The 25,960-nt window shown below is 41.9% G+C and overlaps 1 protein-coding gene across 1 annotated transcript in view; it reads left to right on the top strand.

The window, feature by feature from the left end:
* The window catches only part of atrnl1b (attractin-like 1b), a 129,041-nt gene that overhangs the window by 58,215 nt on the left and 44,866 nt on the right, over positions 1 to 25,960 (top strand). Inside the window, exons 20-25 of the mRNA XM_053640575.1 lie at positions 129 to 222; positions 4,962 to 5,014; positions 7,756 to 7,850; positions 9,879 to 9,957; positions 11,625 to 11,782; positions 19,075 to 19,136. Coding sequence (XP_053496550.1) covers positions 129 to 222; positions 4,962 to 5,014; positions 7,756 to 7,850; positions 9,879 to 9,957; positions 11,625 to 11,782; positions 19,075 to 19,136 — 541 coding nt within the window. The remainder of the gene's footprint in view (positions 1 to 128; positions 223 to 4,961; positions 5,015 to 7,755; positions 7,851 to 9,878; positions 9,958 to 11,624; positions 11,783 to 19,074; positions 19,137 to 25,960) is intronic.

Below are 25,960 nucleotides of genomic sequence, written 5' to 3'. Positions count from 1 at the left end.
TCTCTCTCTCTCATACTGTTTTCTCTCTCTCTCTCATACTCTGTTCTCTCTCTCTCTCTCTCTCTCTCTCTCTCTCTCTCTCTCTCTCTCTCTCTCTCTCTCTCTCTCTCTCATACTCTGTTCTCCAGCCTGTAAGTGTAATGGCCATGCCAATGTGTGCCAAGTGCTGACTGGGAAGTGTTTCTGCACCACCAAGGGGATTAAAGGAGACCAATGTAACCTGTGAGTATCACTAACACACACACACACACACACACACACACACACACACACACACACACACACACACACACACACACACTCTTGTTCCTGCCCCAAACGTCACAGCCCAGAGTGCAATCTTAAAAGCTTTTACTACAGCTAATGGAACTAGCAGTGGGGTGTGCAGGTGTACATGATGCAAGGAGGCTTGTTCCTGCTTACCGCTTTCCTACCCTATTTCCTCTCTCTCCTCCTCCTCAATCACACAGAACAGCCCAAGTCCATTACCCAGCATCCTCACCACGTCTCGTAATCAAGCATGTGCACCGGTGCAGCCACAAGATGGAGTTCAAACCACTTGATTAAAACTTGTAGTTCCTTTGTGTGTGTGTGTATTTGTGTGTGTATTTGTGTGTGTATTTGTGTGTGTATTTGTGTGTGTGTGTGTGTGTGTGAGAAATTGCGATATCAAGGCTTTTGCTCTCAGGTTCAAGAGTCCCTCTTAATTACCGAAATGGAAACAATCAAAAGCAAAATCGTTCCTGTTTGAAGTTCATCATGGTCTAATGCTGTCCCATGCTGTACGGTCTGATGTGTGTTAGGCAGAGTTGTGACCTGAATGGGGATTAGATTAAAGCGATGCACAAAGATAGACTGTTGGCGCATGTTCACTGTGTGGGTGTGCACTTAGTGCAGATTAAATTAAGATACTGCAAGTAGAGTGCATTATGTTTCATTGCTTCAGTCTGTGTGTGTGCGTGCGTGTGTGTGTGTGCGTGTGTGTATGCTAGTGTAGCGTCATTTCTGAAATGTCACACAGATGAAAGGCAAGGGGAATGATGTGTTCAGGTTTTATAAAACTGCCAGCAGTGCTGTTTGTCCTCAGATTTGGGTACAGTGGTCTAATGCACTCCAGTATGTGAGCCTTGTTCTCCCATATTCAACACACACAAACACATACACACACACTCTGCAGGAATAGTAATTTCAAAATACTACAGAAAATGTATTATTATTAGCTCATTAATACGCTCCATACATCTGTGTTGAGAAAGTGTGAACTGTGTGTTAGAGACACAGATGCCTTCTCTTCTGTCCTTCTCCTCCGCCCGTCTCTTCTGTCCTTCTCCTCCGCCCGTCTCTTCTGTCCTTCTCCTCCGCCCGTCTCTTCTGTCCTTCTCCTCCGCCCGTCTCTTCTGTCCTTCTCCTCCGCCCTTCTCTTCTGTCCTTCTCCTCCGCCCTTCTCTTCTGTCCTTCTCCTCCGCCCTTCTCTTCTGTCCTTCTCCTCCGCCCGTCTCTTCTGTCCTTCTCCTCCGCCCGTCTCTTCTGTCCTTCTCCTCCGCCCGTCTCTTCTGTCCTTCTCCTCCGCCCGTCTCTTCTGTCCTTCTCCTCCGCCCTTCTCCTGTCCTTCTCCTCCGCCCTTCTCCTGTCCTTCTCCTCCGCCCTTCTCCTGTCCTTCTCCTCCGCCCGTCTCTTCTGCCCTTCTCCTCCGCCCGTCTCTTCTGCCCTTCTCCTCCGCCCGTCTCTTCTGCCCTTCTCCTCCGCCCGTCTCTTCTGCCCTTCTCCTCCGCCCTTCTCCTCTGCCCTTCTCCTCCGCCCTTCTCCTCTGCCCTTCTCCTCCGCCCTTCTCCTCCGCCCTTCTCTTCTGTCCTTCTCCTCCGGCCGTCTCTTCTGTCCTTCTCCTCTGTCCTTCTCCTCTGTCCTTCTCCTCTGTCCTTCTCCTCCGCCCTTCTCCTCTGTCCTTCTCCTCCACCCTTCTCCTCTGCCCTTCTCCTCCGCCTGTCTCCTCTGCCCTTCTCCTCCGCCCGTCTCCTCTGCCCTTCTCCTCCGCCCTTCTCCTCTGCCCTTCTCCTCCGCCCTTCTCCTCCGCCCTTCTCCTCCGCCCTTCTCCTCCGCCCGTCTCTTCTGCCCTTCTCCTCCGCCCGTCTCCTCTGCCCTTCTCCTCCGCCCTTCTCCTCCGCCCGTCTCCTCTGCCCTTCTCCTCTGCCCTTCTCCTCCGCCCTTCTCCTCTGCCCTTCTCCTCTGCCCTTCTCCTCTGCCCTTCTCTTCTGCCCTTCTCCTCCGCCCGTCTCTTCTGTCCTTCTCCTCCGCCCTTCTCCTCTGTCCTTCTCCTCCACCCTTCTCTTCTGTCCTTCTCCTCCGGCCGTCTCTTCTGTCCTTCTCCTCTGTCCTTCTCCTCTGTCCTTCTCCTTTGTCCTACTCCTCCGCCCTTCTCCTCTGTCCTTCTCCTCCGCCCTTCTTCTCTGTCCTTCTCCTCCGCCCGTCTCTTCTGCCCTTCTCCTCCGCCCGTCTCTTCTGTCCTTCTCCTCCGCCCTTCTCCTCTGTCCTTCTCCTCCGCCCTTCTCCTCTGTCCTTCTCCGCCCGTCTCTTCTGCCCTTCTCCTCCGCCCGTCTCTTCTGCCCTTCTCCTCCGCCCTTCTCCTCCGCCCGTCTCTTCTGCCCTTCTCCTCCGCCCGTCTCTTCTGCCCTTCTCCTCCGCCCGTCTCCTCTGCCCTTCTCCTCCGCCCGTCTCCTCTGTCCTTCTCCTCCACCCTTCTCCTCTGTCCTTCTCCTCCACCCTTCTCCTCTGTCCTTCTCCTCCACCCTTCTCTTCTGTCCTTCTCCTCCGGCCGTCTCTTCTGTCCTCCTCCGCCCTTCTCCTCTGTCCTTCTCCTCCGCCCTTCTCCTCTGTCCTTCTCCTCCGCCCTTCTCCTCTGTCCTTCTCCTCCACCCTTCTCTTCTGTCCTTCTCCTTCTCCTCTAATCAGTATTACATTGTTGGGGAACTTATGAAATCTTTGTATCATTACATTGTAAATGATCACATTATGCTTACTGTGTTGCTGAGAATTTATTACCTTATTACTTCTAGCCACGGTGCAGTATTCTGTCATTTTCAGCAATCGAGGCAGCTTTAATCTTTTCCAGCGTAACCCTGACGTCCCACACAATTAAATACAAGCAAACACTGAAATATTTGAAGTGAGAACACAACGTAAGATAATGACTCTGCTTTCTCACAATACTCGGCAGTTTAATATAACTCTAATTACCACTGAGGTTGACCAAAACGGTTAAGTGCTAAATTAGACCGCACTCAAGATGGCATTCACAGGCAAATAAAGCAAAGTGAATTAGGCTTCGTCTGCTAGCACATACCTGCACTGAAAGACCGCGAGAGTGACGCCAGTCAGCGATCGCACTGAGCGAAACTTTGATCATCAGAGGCTCCAGACTTTAATTTGTCTTCTGCTTTGTTGCTTGCTAGAGCAAAAGAATGTGTAATTTGCTTGGTTTGAGAGAGCGAAAGAGCTCTGTAGGCAAATTGGTGTTAATTGTTAGTGTGTTGGAGGAATCTTGTTCATATTCTGTCTCACACAGACTAATGGAACAAAACAATGGAGCTGTATTGTACAAGGTGGAGGCTAGAGACACACTCGGGGGGATGCTAGGATGTTTGTTCTTTTGAGTATATACGTCATACATCATTAAAGACCTAGCAAAAAAAAAAAGTTAAGTGTTTACAAGTTGCCTGCAATAAATAGTACTTTGGAGTTTATTTGGAAGGTAAGCTATTTGGGAAGAATAACGGCATTGCAGTGTTCATCAGACTGACAAGCTGATCATCTGAAATGACATTAACAGACTTTTGTGAACAGTATGGCGATGAGGAATTCCTAAAGTGCAGTGTCTTAGCTGTTCTCACTCACCTAATTCGGTCAGCTATCTGGTTGCACTCTGGAACTGCCAGGTACTGTGGTGCATGAAACATCCTCAACTACATTGCTGCTGCTCTGCAGGCCTTGAATTGATATTTTTTATATTTAATATAATGTCTGAAATGAATGCTGTGGCATTACAATTTCCTTTCACTGGAACGAAGAGGCTGTTCCAGCATGACAGTACACCTGTGCACAAAGTGATTGACATGAAGATATGGGTTGCCAAGGTTGGAGTGGAAGAACTCAAGGGGCCTGCACAGAGCCCTGACCTCAACCCCACTGAACGCCTTTGGGATGAACTGGGGAGCCAACTGCACTAATGCACCAATGCTCTTATGGCTGAATGGACACATCCACACAGCCACGCTCCAAAATCTAGTGGAAAGCCTTCCCAGAAGAGTGGAGTTTATTATAACAGCAAAGAAGGGACCAGCGCCATATTAATGCCTGTGGTTTTGGAGTGGGATGTTCAGCAAGCACATATGGGTGTGATGGTCAGGTTTCCACATATTGTACTTTTGGCCATATAGTGTATCTTGCTGCAATGTGTGCTGATTTAAAAGAGTTTGGAGAAATTAAAGTGAAGAAAGTGCTTTAATGAAACATGATGCATGAAAATGTCCTAAACTACATTGCTGCTGGTCTACAGGCCTTGAATTGGTCATTTTAATATGTGTGAGAACTGGGAAAACTCAACAGATGTTAATACAGGTCATTTCTTGAAAACAGCCAAAAATGTCCTTTTGGTTTTAAGCAAAATTGAGTTTTCCCTCCACTAATATAGACTTCTCTACTTTAAATAGTGTGGGAATGTTTATATTGAGGTAAATTCAGTTTCATTCCAAACCTTGCCTCACCTTTATATTTGTCGAGAAATGCACTGGGAGAACGCAGCAGCACTGCAGCTGTAAAAACTGTCTTTCACTGGGTTTTCCCAGGCTGTCATGTATATATAGGAAATAGTCATAAGTAGTTTGTAAAGCTTTGGGTCATTAAGCACATTCTGTATAAATTCTGTGTCTTCTTGTCATTTTAACGTTTCTGTTAAACTTCTTTTGCAGATGTGATTCAGAGAATCGTTACCTTGGCAACCCTTTGAGAGGAACCTGTTACTGTAAGTATGGCCATTAAGAGCAGTGTTTCACTCCATTACATCTTCAAGAATGATTATCTTTACACAATACAGATCAGTTGCATTACCAGTTGGTGTAAAAGTGGTCTTGATTACCAGCTTTATTTCTTTCTGTATAAAATGAAGTCTCTTTGGGTAGATGTGCATTCCAAATGAGTGCATGTTCGTGTAACAAGGAGAATATTCTGTCAGGCTTCATTTTAATTGTAATAGTGGAAGAACATGACTAAAAGTGTTGGACAAATCCATCTCCATGCATCCTCTGAGAGAACAGGAAGCGTAGGTAGGGGTGCTGCCTGTTACTCAGTGTACATCTCACAGGATGCATGATGAGCGAGCGAGTGTGTGTGTGTAAGTCTGCACAAGCATTCATTCACAGACACACTCACAAGCTGTGCATGGTCTATATGTGAGAGGTGCAGTGGTGTAGCACTAGGTGGCAGTGTCGCAGTGCGACATTACACACGTGTATGCTTTTTGCATTCTCTATAAGTCATCATCATGGAGCTCATCCAGCCTTAATGCGGTCAGGAGCATTTAGGACATCAGATTTCATCCAGTTTGCAAAAGCTGCCAGCATTATCCCTAAGCTATCGCCAGTCCACATTAAACAAACCCGTCAATTTATCAATCTCTCTGTCGTTGCTCCACTCCAAGTATATCTTCTAGATGGAGTGTGTAGGCATTGAGCGACAGCTTCTGTTTCTCCGATTAGAGCAGAGTGCTAATGTGCGTGTACTCTACTGCAGCTCCCTCATATTGTGAACGAGTTGTGAAACTGTGACGTTGGACGGAAGTGAGTAAACCGGCTAATTATGACCTGGGAAGGGTGTAGAAGGTTGGCGTTAGTGCTAGCAGGAACTGCTCACTCTCTTCTTCACTTTATTTTGGCCAACACGACTCAACCCGGTGTCTTCCTTCAGCATAGGGACTGGATCACTAATAGGATTGTTTGCTTAACATCCCCCACTATGGAAAACTCCATGTATGCCTATCGGATATGGTGTAACTCTGTCTGGCCCAGCGCGGGGAAAAATCCATACAAGCCAAGCTGTAGACCTCAATAGTTCAGCGTGTCAGTGAGCTCTGTGGATATCATACATTACATGGCCAAAAGTATGTGGACACCCGACCATCACACCCATATGTGGTTCTTCGCCAAACTGTTACCACAAAGTTGGATGGACAAAATTGTCTAGAATGTCTTTGAATACTGGAGCATTACAATTTCCCTTTATTGGAACTAAGGGGCCCAAACCGGTTCAAGCATGATAATATCACTGCACAAATTGAGGGCCATGAAGACATAGTTTGTAAAGGTTGGAGTGGAAGAACCTGAGTGCCTTGTGCAGAGCCCTGACCTCAACACCACTGAACACTTTTGGGGTGAGCTGGGGAGCCAGCCTCACCCAGCATCAATACCTGACCTCACTAATGCTCTTATGGATGGACACATCCCCACAGCCACACTCCAAAATCTATTGAAAAGCCTTCCCAGAAGTTTGGAGGTTATTATAACAGAGAAGGGCATTAATATGTGCCATCCATATTAATGCCCGTGGTTTTGGTGTGGGATGTTCAGCAAGCACATATGAGTGTGATGGTCAGGTGTCCACATACTTTTGGCCATATAGTGTATCTTGCTGCATTGTGTGCTGATATAAAACAGATTGGAGAGGTTAACGTGCGGAAAGTGCTTTTAATGAAACAGATTTTTCTTGGCAATATAGGAATAACTCTCAGAGCATGCTTAGTAAAAATCTAAACCCTCTCTAAATTTCCTAACGTTAAGAGTTAAAAATGTAGATATGTTTTATTTATGTTAAATTCTTTTGCTTAATGGCTGGGAAAATGAAAAAGGAAATTCATTAATTAAAGATATTTTTAACTTCATAATACATTGGATTTGAAATAAAACAAAAACTGCCTGCTTGCGTCTGCACTGGACTTTGTGTGAAAATGACAGTTCCTTGTTTTGAGGTACTTTGTTATTAAATGCAGTTTCTAGACTAATTCCAGGACTTCTTTTGCATAATGTAAAATCGACATCTATTTTCTGCAAATTATCCGAGACCTGTTTTTGAGCTTGACGGCACACACCTCGATTATTCCCCTCACAACAGTCTGTTAATGGCATGTCCGTGTGTCCTTCTCTTTATTGGACAGGTAATTACTCATTACTAGCCGAGTCACAGCAGCAGGCCTGACGGCCTCTTGTAAAGACTGTGTTCCGTCTCGCAATAAAGCAGTGGCCATTGCCTGTCTGAGCAGCCCTGCGAACAGCTACTACTTGAGAGCATTTTGCCAGGTGTATGATTATCTGTACTCGTGGTCTTATCTGTAAGAAGTTATGGCGTTTTATAAGGGGACATTTATGAGAACGTCACAGAGCTTAAATGTCTCAAAGTGTCTCTGTAATCGGAACGAATTTGGTAATGCATTCAGTTAGTCATGGAACAGCTACAGGTGATTGAAAAAGAAACCGTTTAAAAGCAACACTTTAAAGCAACCCTTTGTGCCACATTTTCATAACGCCACATATTTCATCCCTAACCCGTTGTGACTGCATCCCTAAGGTGAACTATTTTCTAAATGTTAGTTCTAGCAACATGTGCCTGAATTAATGAATCATACTGCTAAAGCCTTTAATAATTGATATGTTGTGTTGCACTAGGCTGTGAAGTAAAAGCTTTAACTGTAATGTCTTGGGACATTTTGAACAGACAACCTTTTGATTGACTACCAGTTCACCTTCAGTCTGCTTCAAGAGGATGACCACTATTACACTGCCATTAACTTCATGGCCACTCCAGAACAGGTCAGTCACTCTCACTCTCCACACATCTCGCTCAGTACACAATACTGTATTTGACTGAATCTTTGGTCTACATTCTTACATCATTGTTCTTCAGGGAGAACCTGTAAAGGAGCAATTACGTTGAAACATTTATACCACAGCGATGACATCTCAAATTTGATTGGTCAGAAGGTGTACGATATTTTTGTTGAACTTTCTGGGCCGGGCTGGAGTTCTGGCTGTAACATGAGCTATGGGAGATTTGAGCTATATGAGGTTTATGTTCTAATACGCATTTGTTTCTACATTAACAGCACATACAGGGGAACAGCGGACGCTCTACAAAATCCAAGACTAATAATAAACGGATTAAAAATCGTTTTTTTAAAATAAAGAAAAGCTACATAAGTATTGTTTTAAAAAAAACGGTTAATCGTTCACGTGGTGACGTTTTTGTTAGGAGACGTTTATTTAACATTTATAGATGGAGTATCGGCTGTCGGTGCTTCAGAACAGTCACAGGAAAGTCTTCAGGACAGAGCGGTTAACATTTTGCGGGTTCTCAGTAAAATAACAGGCTAAGTTTTCTGATAGAGAGAGAAAATGTGATGCTGGTGAGGCAAAGACTGTTTATTGTTGCTATAACACAAATGATAACAGGAGTTAACTTGTATCATGGACAGTCCACAACGTTAAATCTAACTATAAACCATTAAAATACATGAATCGGTTAAACATCGTAATTGTTGACAAATCGCTGTGCTGTAAGCAGAATAATACTCCAGACTGTCCAGACATTTGAAAATCATACACTTCAGAGTGGTAATAAAATCACACCACCCAGTCATGGATTGTTTTCATATATATATATATATATATATATATATATATATATATATATATATATATATATATATATATATATATATATATATGAAAATATATCTATATCTATATATATATATATATATATATATATATATATATATATATATATATATATCTATATATATATCTATATATATATCTATATATATATACACACACACATATATATAACTATATATATATCTATCTCACAATCTGTCTTGGTATTCCTTACGTAATTTCTGAACACCTTTTGACCAGTTTCTACCTTTGTATAATTGTGTATAATAGCACGACACATACTAATAGTAATGCCATCTGTAATTCAAACCCTAAGTTTATGTTAACGCACTTGTTCTAATACAAGTCAAACAGCACGATGTGTCAATCATTCATAAATAAAAAGTTGTAATCGTTGGCAACGATTACAAGAACGATTACAAGATCCCCCAAGAATGTTTTCTGCCAAGTTCTGATGATTTCTCTGGTCAATAGAAGTTTGACAGTGCATTGGTATATGTGTGGTGGTCTGAGAAAACCTTTCACCCTGTGTGTATATAGTTCTGAAAATTCAGCTTTCCTGAACTGAAATATGTTTCTCTCTGCTATGCATCTCAAGCACAAGTACATTTTTACCCCCAAAAATGAAAAAAGAGTAAAGCGCCTTTGACATTTCCTCTTCTGACTGTAGCACAGGAGCATCACAGACGCACTGTAGCAGACGGTATCTGATTACAAACTGAATTGATTAGACTCCTGTCAATTTTGCTGTGACACGTAGTTATTCAGTTACTTGATCAAATCACGACTTTGTCTGTGAGGAGATCACACCAAGTCATGGCAGACTGACTGTATCGAGCATTATCTTTTCAGAAGATAGCACGAGATTAAACAGCAAATAAAAACATTTATGTATCATTTTGTGGAAATGTATTTATTGTTTCTTACAGTTGATGTGTCAAAGTAGGGTAAAACCCAAGTTTTTGTTTTTAAATGTCGAATTTTATTTATTTATTTATTTATTTATTTATTGGGCTGTTCAGGGTTCAAGCACAGCAACCTCTGTCAGATTTTCCCAGACCTTCACACACACAGGAATGAAATGCAGGTGTATATTATTATAAGCTCGGCTGCGTGGGAAATACAATGATTTAATCTCTCCCTCGTTGTCTTGTTTTTAAGACTAATAAAAATTTGGACATGTCCATCAACGCGTCCAACAACTTCAACCTCAACATCACTTGGTCAGTTGGATCAACAGGTAAATAAGCTACTTTTTGATACGTTTTAGTTTTCACGCTCTTCTTTTGTAAGGCAAATTGCCTGTCATATCTGTTTGTGTGCAGTGTCGATGTTGTGTGCCATTACGCTTGCTCCTATTATTTATTTCACAATCTCCATCAATTCAAAAAGTCACCGGACACTGTTTGCTGTGACTTTGACATTTTCCATCCCGTTAAACAGATTTGTCCTTCTCCCCCTTGAACTTTCCTAGCTCAGCCATTAATTTTTTAGCGCATTTGCTCCATGTTTAAAGATACTCTCCCCTGGGCAGGGCTTTTGACAATAGTCTAGCCCATAGCTCCGAATTCTGGGACTGAGACGTCTTCAGGATAACGGAATGATTTCAATTAAGATAACCATTCCCTCAGAGCAGCTCTCGCATTGTCATTTTGAGGGCTTTGTTTCATATTGACGGTTTAGAAATGTGATGTGTGAGACTCTAGAGTGTGGATGGAGTGGGGGAGAAAAAAAAGGAGGAAACGTGACTAAAGTCTTATTAAAAAGAACAAACCTTTACACGTGCGTTTTTGTTCCCGCTAGAGTTTTTAAACGTTATTCGGAGTTGTAAATGTTTTTAATGGTTAAACATATATTTATGTCGTATGTGTGTTGGTAAATGCAGAGTGGTGGGAAATGAAAGAAGGAAACGGTGGCTCTAGTGTGCTATTTTTGGAGGCGTTTTGCTGTCATGGTTTGGCTCCACTTGTCCCTTAGAGGGAAGAGTCACTACAAATCAGTACAATGTTATTCTGACTCATTACTTTTATCCAGCGCTGGAGCATTTCTATCCTGATGATAGTCACAATGTCCCCATTGACAGGGCATGAGGGCTCACTGGATGGTTTGATGTGTATGAAAATAATGTCATTGTTATAATAATGTCATCATACGCCATATCCTTCAGTCACCAGATCTCAACCACACTTATTGAGTGATGTGTACTTCTGCTCTGAAGCACATTTGTGTGGTTGCGTTGCGGTGCAGAGGGTGTTTATAGGTAGTGCTGTCCTCCAAGCGGCTAACTGATTGATGTGTGTACCTGATGTATATATCGTCATATATATATATATATATATAGCCAACACGTATATCAGCTGGAGAGACGGCGCTCTCATCACCATCAGTTGTGGCAATATATTTTGGAAGAATGCTGTTCAGGAATCCTCCAGTACAGTTCCTGAGACTTGTAGGGTCTATTCCAAGGCACATTGTAGCTGTTCTGGCCCAACAGCTTGCTAAGACACCTTTTGCCCCACACAGCCACGGTCAAAAATCTAGTGGAAAGACAGAAGAGTGGCATTTTATAAATTATAACCGCAAAGGGACACTAAATCTGGAATGGGATGTTCAGAAAGTGCATACGAGTGTGATGGTCAGGTGTCCACAAACTTTTGCCCATATACTGTATTTTCACAGAGCACAGCTTTGCTTTGATTGCCATCATTTATCTTGAAATGATCAGATTGCTGTCTCTTCATGTTGTCTGTTTATTAGCAAATGCTAGGCTTGCATCACATAGTATCACACGATTATTGGATGTAAATGTAGATGTGGCATGATCTTGGTGATGTTTAAAATATTGCATTATGGTGTTTTTTGTTCTCTAAAGTAATTGTTTCACCTGAACTTGTTCTCACCTAACAGCAGGTACCATCTCTGGAGAAGAAGTCCCCATTGTGTCCAAGACCAACATTAAAGAGCACAGGGACAGCTTCTCCTGTGAGAAGTTCAGCTTCCGCAGCAATCCCAACATCACCTTCTACGTCTACGTCAGCAACTTCTCTTGGCCTATTAAAATACAGGTATTGGTCGTTCATGTGGATATAGCCTCCAGAGCACTGCTATGTTTGTTGCATGTTTGCTTTATGAAGTGACAGAAGATTTACAGGAGTCCATCTTGTGTAAAGATTCCCATTACTCCTCTGCTGAGTTAGCGCATGCATGCCAAATGTCAGACAAATCCGGAAAGCCAGCACTCGTTCTCTCCTGTGGATCAGAAGTCATATCGATCACCAAGTCTAAAATGCACTTAGACAAAATGATCCATGGCTTTATAATGTTGGAATCAATTATTGAGATGTGCACTGGGACAGTTTTGCTGCGGTTTCCCACAATATTCATTCCTTAGTCTTATGATGCATAAAATTTAAACCGCTCTCGCGCTGGAATGCATCTCGCCGCCGGAATGCATCTCGCCGCCAGATGCCTAGATGACTGCTGTGTAATAACAGTCTCGGAGAGAGTGATGCCTCAAGACAGATGATCTTGCGAAGATACATTGAGGTTGAATTCAGAACGATGTACATTACTTCTTTTTTTCATGAATTATGTTTGCTGACTGTATTACAGTCATACTCCAGCTGTGCACATATATAGAACATGGATGTTGTTTTCATCACAGGTAGCAGGCATGCTAAAGCAAATGCTTTGTGTCTGCTCTCAGAGCAGTTTTAGTAAAGCGGAAAAGATCTTGGCTACAGTAACTGAGACTTCTGAATTATTTATTCAGTCCAAGATATAGATTTGAAATATATCATCTCACCTACAGTCCCCTCTGGAAGTATTGGAACAGCAAGGGCAGTTCTTTGTTTTTGCTATACACTGAAGACATAGTTACAGTTACATAGCGTTTTTCTAGATACTCAAAGTGCTTTACATAGTATGGGGAAGGGGGGGAGGGGATCTCCTCAACCACCACTAGTGTGTAGCATCCACCTGTATGCTGCGAGTTTGCCAGAACGCCCACCACACCCCAGCTGTTAGCGGAGAGGAGAGAGTGAGGTTGCCAATTCAGAGATGGGGATTATTAGGGTTCCATGATGGAGAAGGGCCAGTGGGGGAATTTCGCCAGGACACCGGGGTTATACCCCTACTCTTTTACGATAAGTGTCCTGGGATTTGTAATGACCATGATTGAAGGAAGTGAAGCTGAAATTCTGATCTAACATCTAAATGTGTTAAACAACTTGGCACCTTTTCTTAGAACCCACACATTTTTGATCACATGGCTGCTTCTCAAACAGGCTCACTAAATGTTATTGATGATGTAACTCATGATGGTAGCAGCAGAATGAATTCAGAAATGTACAAAAACATTCTGTCTGGGAAGTTACAGGGAAATGCCTCCAATCTAACTGGGAGGAACTTCATCATGCAGCAAGACACTGACCCATAACACACTGCCAACTTAACAAAGGACTTCCTCAAGGGGAAAAGTGGAAGGATTTAGACTGGTCAAGTCCATCACCAGATCTTAACCCAATGGAGCGTACATTTCACCTCCTGAAGGGGAGACTGAAGGGAGACCCATCCCCCCCCTGCCTCCCCCCGTGAAACAAACAACCAAAAGAAGCTGCAGTACAAGCCTGGAGAAGCATCACAAAAGAAGAATGCAACAGTTTGGTGATGTCAGTGGGTCACTGGATTGATGCAGTTATTGCAAGCAAGGGATATGCTACCAAATATTTAGTATTATTTACTTTAAGACTATCTGTTCCTATAATTTTGCTCACCTAAAAACTGTGTGGTCTGCCACCAAAGGTACCATGTTCTAAGTTGTTTAACACTGAAACAGCTGAAAAGTGTTTTGGGGGGAAAAGGTATGTTTAAGTTGACTTGGAGAAGGAAGTCCTGGGTGATGGCATTCCAAAGTTTGGGTAATAATAATAATCATGTTAAAAATCGCAAACACAATTAATCAAGTCATGTTTGATGAGGTGAATATACAATATTTGCATGAAAAAATAATAATCTGCATTTGATTAGCTACAGTCACAGTGATAACAGACGTAATGTCACTTCCACGGAGTTACAGCTGCTCCATATTGTGTTTGAGATTAAGTCTGATTAAGTACTGACATCTAATGTTCTCTGCTGAAGCGCAAAAACCCCACTGGACCCAAATGCAAATCCTGTAGCTGAGCTAAGAAAGAAACAAAAGTAGAAACTAGAAGAAATAAAGGACAGCATAAAGGGCAGATTTGGGTTTAATCCGACTAGGATTAAGAAGCAGATTGTTTTGTTTGTCAGGAGGAACAAGGCATTTTATTTGATTATTCATCAAATCTGTGATTCAAAGAATGGATAACAGTAATGAATGGCCCGTTACATCTTTTATCAGCTCTGCGTTCTCAGTCAGTTGCAGGACATGTTCCCATCTTTCGCTACTTTTAATAGTTGAGACAGACACTACTAAATACTTGTCTATTTAAAAGTTCTCTTAAGGCTAAAGACTTTCTGTACATTGCTCTTATTCTTAGCTTAAGTGTAGGAGTAACTTTCTTGACTTCTAAGAATTCTTTTGAAACCAAGACCAACATTTCACTCTGAGTAGCTATCTGTAGATACCGGTTCTGAAGTCTCTTTCTGTGTTGTGAATAATAGAAAGCACTGTAGCGTAATGCATGCATGCGTGTGTGTGTGTGTGGAGGCTGGAGCAGAACGCAGTGTTGTGTCCAGAGCTGGACCCTAAAGGGAATGACCATGCTGGAGCCTACTCTTCTCTCCACCCTTCATGTAGGACTGAGTGTGCAGCCCCAGGCTGGTTGACATCAGCTCTAGGTAACAGTAGGGCATGTAGAGGTTGCGATCTCCTCAGGACTACGATCAGCGCTTGGCCAAGTGGAACAGATGTAGATCTGATCTGGCACTGTGGCCTTAACAGGGTTACCCTCCAGTGAAGAAGCTTCAGTCAGGCATGTTTAACATACAGGCTCTAACCTAGAGTATCACTGTCAGGTGTCTCGGGTGTTTTTATTATTAATCAAAGATGATGGGTCTGAACATTCACAAACATTGAACAAATTTGGTAGAGCAACATTAGCCTATGGTCTCAGGGAGGGAGGGGTGGCATACTCTCTCTCCCCTATCAATCACAGTGACACCAACCAATCACGGGAGTCCGTGAGCTCACGCCCCCTCCTGATGTTGCATGAGCAGCAGTTCGAAAAGATGCTTCCTCGTAGGAAAATCGTGATAGACTTCACCCTCCCTGTTTGGTAGATGTCATATGAAGGGGGAGAGCAGCCTGATGGGTGGGTGTTGGCAATGACTAAATTAGTTAGAAAATCCAAAAACAGTGCATCAGCAATGTATCACTTAAGGATACGTTTACACACGTGAGTATTAAGGATATTTAATGTACAGTTCACCAGATGGCATACCAGATCAGGCAAAGACATGCAACATGACCTTAAAACACTTTGCATAATCCTCATGCATCAAACTGATCAGTGGAGATCATTTCTGCTGCGTAATCGAGCGGTATTTTAAAATGTCCCTTGGTCAAGTACTGTGTGCTACATGAAGATAATGTTTATCTCTTCATTACTGCTTGATGATGTCTTCTTTAAAGCTTAGTGACATTTTCGGCACATCAATATAGCTAGGAATGTCTCCACAAATATTGATATACATACATGGTTCCATATCTTTAGCTCATGTGAGAAGTTTCTTCAGTAAGGTTAATTTGTTTATGGATGTGTTTTTTTTTTTTTTTAGTTAATTTTATTTCTATCTCCACTGAACTACATTCATCCACTAATAGCGAGATTTTCCTAAAGCTGGAGTGTCTCACTGGTCGTTGTTGAATCAAACTGTAACTGTGAGCTGGTTCTGCGCTCGTGCTTATGATTAGGTTGTCTGGCCGACATTTTGGTAGCTGACGGGGGGAGATTGAGATCGCAGATACAAGTGCAGGAGTCTATACATGAGAACCTGACTCCTTAGAAAAACTTGCACTGGAATGTAAAGAGGTCGAGGAAATGTGGTTGTGTGGGGAAACCCAATCTGATGGAGCACTACTACTGTACACAGTGCACAGTAGCCACAGCTTAGCCTCAGCCTCAGCTCAGAGCATCTCATTCCTCTGAGATGAGGTCAGCCTTTGTGTGGTAATGCTCTCTCTCTCTCTCTCTCTCTCTATAAATGATTCCCACTGAATGTTTTGTCATTCCAAGAACCACTCAATGGTTATGACTGCTTTATCTGTGAATAATCATATTCCAGCTGTGAAACTGATGAGAAAACCTGACGGTTCCTGTAGATGTGAGTGTGACTGTTTAGATAAAACGTCAGTCTGCATGTGCCTTGATGTGTGCACGTCTTCGGTACAGCGCTGTGTTTAGTTACCATGGGATTATTTCTGTATAGAAAATAAATAAAAAAACCTCTTCCCTTTTTCCCTTTACAGAGTTTTGTATTGCTGCATGTACTGTAGGTTCACACAGTACAGGGTATCAGGCTGAGGGTTAAACCACTATTGAGAAAGCACAGAGCGAGAGGGTGACCCTCAATGACGAGACGATTAATGATCCGGTTTTAATAGTGAAGCATTAGCCTTGATTTTATAGAATGTAGAAGACAATATTTAGCTCCTCACTGTTTTTTTTCTTTCCCCTCACAACCATTTCTGTGTTGATTTGGATCCAAGTTATTGTGTTGGAACGTGGTAGAAGCAGCCAGGTTGTGGTCCACAGTGTCCTATAGTGGAATTCACAATGCCCTCAATCTTCACAAGAGCCCTTGCATCACTAGTTACAAAACATCCCCATCGCCAGAATCAACAAAACTGTTCAATTAAAAAAATAATAAAAGGTTCTTCTGTGGTATTGTCAGCATTCTCCTCCTGACTGTGTGTGTGTGTGTGTGTGGTCATGTGTCCAGTTCTCGGCTAATTTCAACTGTTCCAGACTTTTCAGCCCTTTTGACCCTGTTGTACTTTTTAGTATTTTTAACTGCGTATGTCTTTTTTTTTAATTTCTCTCGCTCTCTCTTTTGTATTGAAACTGCTTTGTTTTTTCTCTACGGTTATAGATGTAAATGAAGTTTACGTTTGCTTAAAAGCAACATGGAGCTTATTTGTCGGTCTCAATAATTTTACTACATTTTTAATTACTTTCATACTATCCTTAAAACATTTTAATTAAAGGTATTAAATAGTCTTTTCTAGTTTTGTAAGTAGCAATGTTATGATTACGAATGTTTGATTATGGTTACTGATGTCAATAAAATTATGTTACTTGCGTTACAAATTTATTTTTAAGAAAACAATATTAAATATAATGTATTTTTAAAATAAATCGCGTTTTGCCCTTAAGATTTTTTTCTTTAGCCCCGAATAATTCCCCACTTGGAGCGGTTTGTCTCTACGTAACTGAACGTGAGTAAAAGAAGAGCGCCTGTAATTTTATATCTTCAGTGAACAGAGGCGAGACCAATCAGACAGGGTTTACAGGAAAATATGTGGAAATACTCGTGTCTTATTGGCTGACAGCTCTCAATTCTGCCAACGCTAGCTCACAGTCAGTGTGAGGAAAAATGGATATATGACGATTTTTTTTTTTTTTTTTTTTTTTAAACCAGTAAAGGGGTTGAAGCTGAAACAGTATCATCCTCTGATGCTGAGCAGGAAAACAAGATGTCTAAATGTCTATATGAGTTCCAGTTTACGTGAACATAATATGAGCAGAGCATAAGGAAAGATAATGTACTTTGCATGGCACTGTAGCAGCTGAACCCATACAATGATAGATTAGCTGTGCCTCCGCTTGGCTAGCGACACCAAACTAGCCTAGTTAGAAAAAGTTTTATATTTTACCGGTCTGGTAGTCCTACATACAGTGACAACACCCAAGGCAAGTTTTATGATAAATCCAACTTTTTCTTATCATGTCATACATTGACGTGTGCAACAATTACTGAAAGAACTAGGAGTTTCACTTTGTAGTGTATTTTTGTAGATTTGATAGGTTTTGAAAGTAATGTGAAAGTAAAGTAATTAGTAATCTGACTAGTTCTGACTTACTTTACACAGATTGTGCTAAAATCAAGCTCTTCTTGGCACCACTACTTGACACTTTATCCCTTCAGATGACAAAATGGAGTATGAGCACAGTGTGGGTATTGAACATAATGTCCGTTGGCATCAGTGTTATCTCCTTCAGTTAGGATGCACCTCAGTGTTAGTATTATATCACTGACTTGGCTGTTTGTCCCAGATGCATTTCTGTCTGACCTTTCTTGCAGCAGGCGCATTATCACCCAGGCATGACCTGCTTCTGCTACCCAGTCACATCTGCCGGACAACTGTCCCAAAGGTGCAGGCAGCCGGCTGCAGTGTATAACTGCCCTTTTCTAATTTGGCCACTGTTTTCCGAAGTCTGCTTGCTCTAGAGATGGTTCGGCCCTAATGGAGTGTTAACTTTCCCTGACATTCCCACCGGATCTGTGACTGGGCCAAGTGCCTAATGAAATGAATGAGCTCTTTTAAAAGCCTGGCCATAGCACTACTGTTACATTATTCATCCACTAGCTCAGGGTGACTTACATTTGGACCGTGAATCCATTTATTTTTTTTGGTGTGTTTTTGTTATTTTGGCTTGGTATTCACCCAGGCAGTTTAGCACCCTGCCTCATGGGATGTTGTGCCAGTGCTCTCTTTGACATCGCGCTTGTCAGTGTGGTGATGCTGAATTAATGATGCCGCTGTGCTCAATGTTGTTATAGTGGTGGTGTGTGCTGTAAAACATCTTAACCGCCTCGTTTTGAACCAGCAAGGAAACTCACCCTAAAACCCCAAAGCTTGCACAGGGAAGATCGAACAACGTTGCACAAACATGGCAATTACTGTCAGCCGTAACCTTGAGTTAGCTAAAGGAGTTAGCTTTCTTCTTCTCTTCTGTAGTCAATGGAAATCTAATCCAGGCCATCAGTCATTTTTAAAGCTACCTTCCAGCTATAAGCAGACATATCGCAGTCCATTAAAACAGGTTGAATTAGAAGCTTTTATCTTGTAGTGTCACTCGTTTCTCTATCCGATCCCGGTATAACGGTGATACGCTAGACCACAAGCCCACAGAAGGGAATTCAAACGTGCAGCTAATCTACCTGAGGGTTATATAGTCGGGTATCTTTGAATTGCTGTTAATGCCAGAAATGTAACAAGTCCCTAGCTCAGGGATGGAAGACCGTATCAGGTCTTAATGTGCTCTTCAGGCGGATACAGTACGACACCGTTTCATGTGTTAGACCAACAATTTTCACACTTATGCATATAGTATGTCCAAACTGAACCTTACTTTTTGTTCCGTTACAGATTGCCTTCTCGCAGCACAACAGCATCATGGACCTGGTACAATTCTTTGTGACATTTTTCAGGTGAGTCTAATTTATTCTGCCCCCTCGCCTTCAGGAACCGTTCTGATTGGCAATGATGAGGGCAGGCCAAGTCTTAAATCTGTTAATTTCTTAAATCAGTCTGAAATGAATCAGCAGCCTGCCTTATCTAATTTCCTCAGCGTCTTGATACGCCTCATGACCTGTTCTTTTTGGATTAGCAAGTAGATGCTAATGCAGTTGGCTGAGACTGGTGTCCTCAGCACTCTAGCATATCGTGTTCCCCTAATCTAACATTTAAAGTGTGGCCAACACAAACAAGGAGTTTGTGTGGGTAGGATTTTAAATTGTGTGCGCGCTTACTGAAATGAAAATACAATTAAGTAAGGAATAAAACATGGCAGGTGTGTTATAGGACAATAATAAACAACATTAAAGAAGAGGGGTGTCCAATCTTATCCGGAAAGGGTCGGTGTGGGTGCAGGTTTTCCTTCCAACCAAGCAGGAGCCACACCGGAGTCTATTGAAAGCCAAGATTAACTGATTAAACAGGTGGAATCAGGTGTGGCTTCTGCTTGTTTGGAATGAAAACCTGCAGCCACACCGGCCCTTTCCGGATAAGATTGGACACCACTATTAAAGAACAACACGTCATGCTTTTTATCAGTTCATAGCTGCATTTTATGATGTGGAACATCTATGAAACCAGTTAGTTTCTTTTATCACTTTTGTTGTAGCAGCTATTTCTCTTGCAGTTAATAAAACAGTCAAATGCGGCTTCACATAACTGGGAAACCACTACGTACAAATCCCCTGTCTTGAAGATTCTCTCTACAGCAGAAAAGCTAAAGGAACCGTTTAACCTCCAAGCACTAAAACTCCTTCAAATATGTTAAGTAATGGTTACATGTATTTAGTTGTTACATAAATAATACTTTAAAAAAATAAATAAATAAATAAATTTTATTGTTAGGCATAAATTAGATAAGCGTCCACCATGCAGGTTGCAGTGACTGAGCTGTTATTATAGAAATCATAACTTGGTAGAGTGAGTGCATTAATATAAACCTGTGATTTGCTTTGCAGCTGACACTACGTTATAGCTGTGCAGTTATAGAAAATGAATCAACACACACACCAGATTATTATGTACCTCCTTCTGCCAATGCTGTCTCTGTGTAATCTTTTGTCTGTCTTTACATAAACACAAGCAAAAAAGCAATCACGCTTTCATCCAGCTGTCACGAGTTCCACATTGAAAATGATGTGAATACCGGACACGTGTGATTCCATTGTCTGTTTCAGTCTATATCTGCTGTAATTCACATGGGTTGTGTTTCATAACTTATCCAAAGACAAGCTGTCATCTGAATGAGTCTGATTTCATTGGTGGTGCATGTTGGAGTAAGGGGTATGGTGGTACGTTTGCTCCTTACAGCTCCAGGGTCCCTTGTTCGAGTTTCGCATGTTCTCCCTATGTGGGGTTCCTCAAGGGTTCTCCGGTTTCCTCTCACATCTGATAAACATGCCAGTAGGTGGATTGTCTACACTAAGGGCGTTTTCAAACCTGGCTAGTTTGGAGCGCTTGTTATGGAACCTGGTGCGTTTTCTCCCTTGGTTTGGTTCGTTTAGACCAGGGGTGTCCGATCTTATCCGGAAAGGGTTGGTGTCGGTGCAGGTTTTCATTCCAACCAAGCAGAAGCCACACCTGAGTCTATTGAAAGCCAAGATCATCTAATGAAACAGGTGGAATCAGGTGTGTCTCCTGCTTGGTTGGAATGAAACCCTGCACCCACATTGGCCCTTTCCGGATAGGGTTGGACACCCCTGGTTTAGACATATGTGAACACTGCACTCGCGCTCGGGTCCGCACCAAAACAATTGGCACCTCATTCAGGTGATTGTTCGCTTGTGGTGAGAAAGCAGTCCAACCCAATGAACTAACCTGTTTAGTAATGCACGATGGGAACCGCGTTACGTAAAAAGTGTGTTTGTTTTGCTAATGTCTCGCAACATGAACTGTAGTTTAACTTGGACCAAAGACAAGGTAAAACGCCTCATTTACAATTTGGTCTGATGAACGTATTTCTGAACAACTTTCAAAAGCGCATAAAACACCCAGGTTTACAAAGTGTTTAGCGAACATCTCAAAGAGGCGGGCTTTAATTCCTCTGTGGAACATATCAATTCTATAAATTATAACAACTACAGCTAAAAACAAACCCACTATAACCTCACGGAGCTGTGGTCCGTCCATCTTGATGGATAACTGCTATGGGCAGAGCCCCGAAACATAAGCAGGCGCACTCTGACCAATGAGAGAACAGTTTACTAACATGTGACTTGCATAAACACATTTTATTTTAAAATGCTGCCTTGTGTAAGTAAACCGAGCCAAAGAGAAAATGAACCATTGTAGCAATTTAAATCCTTGTTTCGGAACAAAGCACAGATCTGCAGGTCTGAAAACACTCTTTGTCTCTCTGTGTATGCATGCCTGGTGCCCTGAAATGGACTGGTGTCCATTCCAAGATGTATTCCCACCTCACCCGCAGTGTATCCACCATAATCCTAACCAGGATAAAGCGGGTAATGAAAGTGCCTGAGTGCAAACGGGACGTAGAGACCACATCACCTAAGCACAAATGATCTTATCAGAGGATGAAGCAATATCCTTACAGATGAGCATGTAGGGCCTCAATAATTATTTATTTAATTTTTTGCTCGTTATAACCTACTGATGTAGTTTATTCATCTTTGCTTCAGGCCTACGCAGAGACAGCACAGATAAAAACAGATGAGAGTATTACTTTATAGATGCCTTTTACAGACTGACAGATGACCACTTTCATTGTTTCAAAAGTACCTATTAAATATATGAAATGTAATTATTTATTTTTAGTTATTGTAATTACCCGCTTAGCAAAAGACAGCACTCGAGCATTAAAAGAGTGCCTCTAATGAAAATGTGCTGTTTTAATTAGGACTCAGACTTTTCGTAACCTGAAATTAGCCAGTGTTTAACAGGACCGCAAGCAAACTGCATTTTCCTGTCGGAATGGCTTTTTAACAGTCACTTTGTCATTTCTGTTAGTTAATGAATTAGTTCAGTTTCTCGAATCCATTTGCAGTGTTTGTCTCTCTGCATGTGTTTTTGAGACTTTTGAGTTCAAGAGCACTTTCCTAGGCTGAGGTGTGCTTCTGTGCTCTTTTTCTTCTTTCACTTTTCTTACGTAGACGGCTGCTCTTGCCCAACTTTGCCCTGCGTAGCTTTGTACCCCGGCCTCTGGCATTTCTAGTATTAAATCTTTTTTTTTTTTTTTTTACCCCCCCTTCTCTCTCTTACATACTCATATGCAGTGTGAGGTTACAGTATGTCTCAGCACTCACTCCACTGCCTCTAACTGATGTTCTCTGTGCAGTTCTGCCCCCATGACACTAAAGCTGAAGGCGATGAAGGCATTGAGGTCTGTAGATCTCTGCTTATAGACTAGTCTTTAATCATCTGCTCACCTCCGGTGGCCCGTAATGAACAGTGATGTTCGAACAACTTGCGCAAACATGCAATTTTGTAGTGAATAGGGTACATGGGTCTACTTCTGAGAACCAGAGGATGGCAGATTATTTCTTCATAATTTATTTTTCTTACCCTGATTCTGGCTTGGAGACTGTGAAACAATTTTTTTTTTCTTTTCTTTTTTACTATTAAATTAACTTAACTGCACTGCAGAATGCTCACTTTTTTGTGTTATAATATATTTCATTAAAATTTCTTTCCTTATTCCTGTAAAGCATCCTGATTTCATCCCTAAAACAAAGATATAATGAGCCTCTCTTACTAAAGGTTTATGACTGTGTGGGGAATTAAAAATGTTCTATTTTGCCTGGGAGAGGAAAAGGCTGAATAGATCATTCTTTGAAGATGCATATTTGTGTCAAGATGCAGAGAAGGGGCTTATGGGTACAACGAGGCTGCAGAAGTGAAAATGGATCTCAGTGCAAGATGAATTTCAAGTGCAGTTCTGAGGACCAGAGCTTCTCGAACTTTTTGCGACCAGGAACTCCTTTGAATTGTTCAGTAACTTCCTTGGAACTGCTCAGAAAAGATTTGTTTTAGGACCGTGGTCCAACTATTTCAATATTAAGCTCATTAATTACATTTGTACAATAACACTCTGGCTATTCATTGGCGTCATGGAGTGCTTTATTTCTGGAATTTCACATTAGGTCCAAGTTGACTTTATTTATAGGCCTGCTTGTTGTTGAGTAAAGCCCTGTTCATGCCTGGCGTTAACATGTGTCCTTGGTGATCAGGTCACAAGTAGACAGCTGAGATGCCTAGCAGTTCACACCTGGCATTATGAACTGTTCAGAGACCATGTCGTTTCTGCTGGAGGAAGGATGTCACGCATGTTTATTACATCAGTCTTCTGCCTTTCCACTCCATTTATTTTTAGGCAGAAATGCCGAGCGAATCGTATCTTGTATTCTTTTATGGTCTGTTTCAAAAGGTTCGATCCTGCGGTCTGCTAAAGAAACGTATAATGAATGAACGAAAGATGAGACGACGAAAGACGCTGCACAAAGCATCTGCTTTCATCTCTGCTGTTGTTGTACCGTCTTTATCCGTTAGCTTAAGATCCGTTAGCTGATGGAGATTTCAATCAGCGCGATTTCCAAACAGTCTCTGGATTATGACATATCTTACAGCCATGGCAACGACGCAGTCGATTAGCTGGTCTTTCGTTGCTGCATCGAGACGCATTTCGCTTTCACGCCGCAAACGTGGTGTGGCCATATGCGTCCCAGACCGCCTCTGAATGTGGTTTGAGTGATCGTATCACGTTGCGTCTTGGGGATGCATTTGACCCTGTTCACACTCGTACTTGGTGCTGAACGCTTATGATCCAATCACCCCTGAGGCATGTTGATGCCAGGTGTGAACAAAGCTTTAGTGAGTTTTGGATTAAACTCATCTCGTTCACATCACCTGACCAGTTAAATAGATTAATAACTATAAAAACTCCATCATAAATATAATGAGTTTGATAATAGTGCATTGTAATTTCTACCACCGTAACAAATTTTTCAAAATGACAGACCCCATGGATAAGTATAACATCAGTTGCTGCTGTTCCTCTGCTGCTCATGTTTGTGATCTGGGATTTTCTGGCACAGTACTGAGAGTTTCTAGATCAATAAAACATGATCATGTAACTGCGCCCTGTTTTCAAACTATTTCCCCAGAGGTGGTCTGCTTTCCCTTTCTTGCTACAGGTTAGCAGTCATCTCATAGTCGTGTATGTAAACCCCAAACTGGTTTACACTCTCCCCGCTGCTCGTGTGATGCCGTTTCCCTGATTCTCTCACATCCGCAGCAGTACAAAGGGAGGGAACCTTTTAATTGCGCTATTTCTTTTATTAATTCTGATTCCAGGTGGAACTGTAAAGGGGATTAAATCCTGTTTGTTGTCTAAAAAGCGGAGGATGAGAAGGGACAGATCTAAAGAGGGATTTCTCTCGCACAGCTACTTAATTGAGCCATTCAAGTTTTCTTTCTTTTTCTTCGTCTCCAGTTCAGCATTATCTTCAAACGAGCCCAAGATGGCGTGCGTTTGGAAGCATTAAAGGGATTTCATCATTTGAGCTTCTTTTTTTAAACATTTTTTTCATCCCTGTACAGACCATGAATTAATTTCACTCTGAGGTGTTTACGAACGCTCACATATCTCCACAAATACAGATGCCAAAACCCAATTTGTCTGTGGTTCTCAGCTTCACTGTTGGTATGCTTTTGAGGAGTTGCTGTTTGAAGCGCATCACTTGGCTTAACTGTTGACTGAGACCTTCAGGATGCTCTGCTTGATCTGGGGTGCACACAAATTCTCAGAGGTTTAAGAGTCTTTGTAGTACACGTTTATTGCTGGGGAAATTTCACGTTATGATGAAGTTCCTATAGTCAAGACTTTTTACAGTTTCTTTGCAGAGTTTCATGTTCATTTGTGAAAATGGGTTACAAATCAACTGACCCATTTTATAATATAGCTAGATCTAGAATGATCTTTCAAATATAAGTGGGGATAAAAGTTTTTGTTTCTCTTTAATCTGCAATGTAAGGTGCTAAACTTTTGATAAATTGTAGTAAGTTAAGGTGCACTATGTGCCCAAAAGTTTGTGGACCATCACACCAATATGTGAGCCTTCCTGAAAATTGATATTGCAGCACAGTTGGTAGCACACAACTATATAGAATGTGCCTGTATGAATTACATTCATAGTATGTAACGTTACAATGTCCATACACTACATATTTGTAGCATTGGTACGTTCATCAATAAATGTAGCAAATAACTGCCGACATTGAAGATTGCCACAGACCATTGGAAAACATATGAAATTATCTCGTTTATTCACTGCTAACTGCTTCAAAAGGAATATGTCAAACGTTTAATAACACAAATCTGTGAACCAATTAGATTATAAACCTCTGAAGCTTGTGGCAAGAAAAGTGTTCAAAAGAGATCAATGAATATGGGTGAAGCATCTGAGGCTGAGACTAATGTGTGGAGAAACTCAGGTTATGTCTCAACCAGCTCCCTAGCTCAGTAGTCAGGGCACTGATCAGGGAGTCGGCCATTTTAACCGCTGTCGTTCGCTCACTAAAAAAATCCCACAATGCACCGCAAAAAAATGCTTCCTTACCGGAAATGACCATGTTTTTTGAAGCCTCTCAGCTTGGGAAAATGGGAGGCAATCTCTCAGCCAACTCCCAGCTACAAATGTAGTAGCTTGTTACTGTTTTTGTAGCTCTCTAATGATTACCCACGTTAACTTTATTTGATGATCTATATACGGTTTGTTTGAAT

Source organism: Ictalurus furcatus, chromosome 13 (assembly GCF_023375685.1).
Source record: "Ictalurus furcatus strain D&B chromosome 13, Billie_1.0, whole genome shotgun sequence".
In the NCBI taxonomy this organism is placed as follows: domain Eukaryota; kingdom Metazoa; phylum Chordata; class Actinopteri; order Siluriformes; family Ictaluridae; genus Ictalurus; species Ictalurus furcatus.
Note: the sequence above shows the minus strand (reverse complement) of the source record. Positions and strands in the feature narration are given on the sequence as shown.